The sequence below is a fragment of the Danio rerio genome, chromosome 25 (assembly GCF_052040795.2).
Source record: "Danio rerio strain M-AB ecotype USA chromosome 25, GRCz13ab, whole genome shotgun sequence".
Taxonomy (NCBI): Eukaryota; Metazoa; Chordata; class Actinopteri; order Cypriniformes; family Danionidae; genus Danio; species Danio rerio.
In genome coordinates, this window is record NC_141045.1 from 4130001 (window position 1) to 4132500 (window position 2500).

The 2500-nt window shown below is 40.3% G+C and overlaps 1 protein-coding gene across 3 annotated transcripts in view; it reads left to right on the plus strand.

Annotated features, from left to right (window-relative positions):
• Positions 1–2500, plus strand: part of rccd1 (RCC1 domain containing 1) — a 7616-nt gene that overhangs the window by 3465 nt on the left and 1651 nt on the right. For 2 of the 3 annotated variants that reach the window (XM_087311578.1, XM_087311579.1), the window contains exons 4-5: positions 802–923; positions 1000–1098. In XM_087311578.1, coding sequence (XP_087167704.1) covers positions 802–923; positions 1000–1098 — 221 coding nt within the window. Of the gene's footprint in view, positions 1–801; positions 924–999; positions 1161–1939; positions 2141–2500 lie in introns of those variants that run through there. The other variant, XM_087311580.1, reaches the window with a different exon arrangement.

The following is a 2500-nucleotide window of genomic DNA, read 5'->3' on the forward strand; positions in this document are numbered from 1 at the left end:
GTTTTAACAGTGAAGAATCCTTCTGAAGTGATGATTCTCATGTTGATAATATATTTAATAATTGACTATTATATTACTGTAAAATGCTGTCTTGTCATCTAATGAACATTTAACTATTAAAGCTAAATTGATTGAATAAAGTGACGAAAGCTATGAATAATCAATTATAATAACTGTAATAGATATTATTATAGTATGTTCTGTTTCTGCAGTCATGTCTGTGCTCTCGGAAAACCGTATATAACGATTTTAAACTAACTTTAAGGCTGTGAAAACACTTGCCGGTATTTGTTTGTTATTACCAGAGTGTCTGAGGCACGTGCTGTATATGCTCCGCCCTCCATTGAATGGGGGAGGGGAGCAGCGGCAGCTCATTTGCATTTAAAGAGATGTACCCAAGAAAAGCCTGCTTTTTCCTCTCATTCCTTCTCATTATAGACCATTTTGAGAGATGTAAACCATAACAATAGTCCTAATGCATTTCCTGTTTTCCATTTTTCATTCCCATCGCTCCCGAGAATCCTAAAACATCCACATATTGATAATGTTATAACGGCTGTTTTACCGCTGGGATATGATTATATTGCCTCTTGTTAGAGTTATTAATAGTTTGACAACAAGCAGGAAATGCTCATGGACCAATAACATCCACCACATTAAAAAGGTCTACATAATAATCTAACAACCAGCATATATAAAGGCTCCGCCCTCTTCTGGAATGGGGCGGGAACAGTTATTAATTTAATGTAGACTTTTTTTTTTTCTTTTTCTTTTTTTGCTGAAAATATTTTTTTTAAACAGTCATGGTCAGCTGGGTCACGGCGTTCTGACTTCACTGGAGGATCCGCAGGCGGTGGAGGCGCTGTGGGGCGTCCCGATCAAAGCAGTGGCTGCTGGGAACTGGCACTCGGCTGCCGTCAGCTGTAAGATTTTTCCTCAAACACCCATATAAAATGTAGACGTTTGCTTGCTCATACTGAGTGAAATGTGTGTGTTTAGCCGGTGGAGATCTGTATATGTGGGGATGGAATGAGAGCGGGCAGCTCGGACTGCCATCTAGAGGCCTGGAGGAGGAAAAGCGCAGAGGAAACGGCAGTGGTAAAAGAACCATATGCACTAAAAAATGTTGACAATTGTTAAAAGTTGATGCAAGTTTTAAGGTAAGGTAAGGTAAAACTTTATTGTCCCAGTTAGGGAAATTTGTCTTGGGCTCTTGCCCCCAGCTGCAGTCATCACAACATGGACAAAACAATGCAACATACAAAACACAAATAGATAGTTCAATGAAAGTTACAAGCCTCATTCCATAAACACATATATATGCAAACTAAATACTCTCAATCTAATCTAAGCCACCACTATTATTTAATAGCTTAATGCTTGTAGGATAAAAATAATTTTTATATCTGTTTAATCTACAGTAAGGTACTCTGAATCTTTTCCCCGAGGGTAACAACTCATATTCCTTGTGCAGAACATGTGATACGGCACGAACAATTTGCTTAGCACACCTTAATGCCTCCTGTTCATACATATCCTGCAGTGAAGTCAGCTCTGATACACCTATAATTTTCCAGGCAGTGTGAATTAAACGAACTACTTTAGATCCCAGCTGCACAGACAAGTTGCCGAACCAAGCTGTGATGCCGTACCTTATCAAACTTTCACACACAGCCTTATAGAACATGATCATACATTTCTGATCCACTCCATAAATTCTTAGACGTCGTAAAAAAATACAGTCGTTGCTGAAGCTTACTACAGATATTATCAACATGTATATGCCATTTTAGTGAGTTATCGAAGAAGACACCAAGATATTAATACGAAGTGACCTGTGTGATGGTTTGAGTTTTGATGGTCACAGGCCTATGATCACCAATTCCTCTAGGGTCAAACACCATCTCTTTTTGACCCTAGAGGAATTGGTGATCATAAGGGGGTCTTATTATCCAGTGGGAGTTTATATCAGTAACAATGCTTCCCAATACCAATAATTCACAAAATGCCCTCTGTTTCAAGCTGATCCTTGATTTATATCTCAGAAGTTGAAACCGGGAAGGCCTAAAATGAATGTATTTTTCGAGTCAGTATCCGATGCTGTAGAGCAGGGGTCACCAAACTTGTTCCTGGAGGGCCGGTGTGCTACAGATCTTAGCTCCAACCCTGATCAAATACACCTGAACAAGCTAATCAAGGTCTTACTAGATATACTTGAAACATCCAGGCAGGTGTGTTGAAGCAAGTTGGAACCAAACCCTGCTGGGACACCAGCCCTCCAATACTGAGATTGGTGACCCCTGCTGTAAAGGCTCCAGAAAAAAAGTAATAGGAACCCTTTAAAGCAGGGGTCACCAATCCTGGTCCTGGAGGGCCGGTGTCCCTGCAGGGTTTAGCTCCAACTTGCTTCAACACACCTGCCTGGATGTTTCAAGTATACCTAGTGAGAGCTTGATTAGCTTGTTCAGGTTTGTTTGATTAGGGTCCCTATGCGATATCT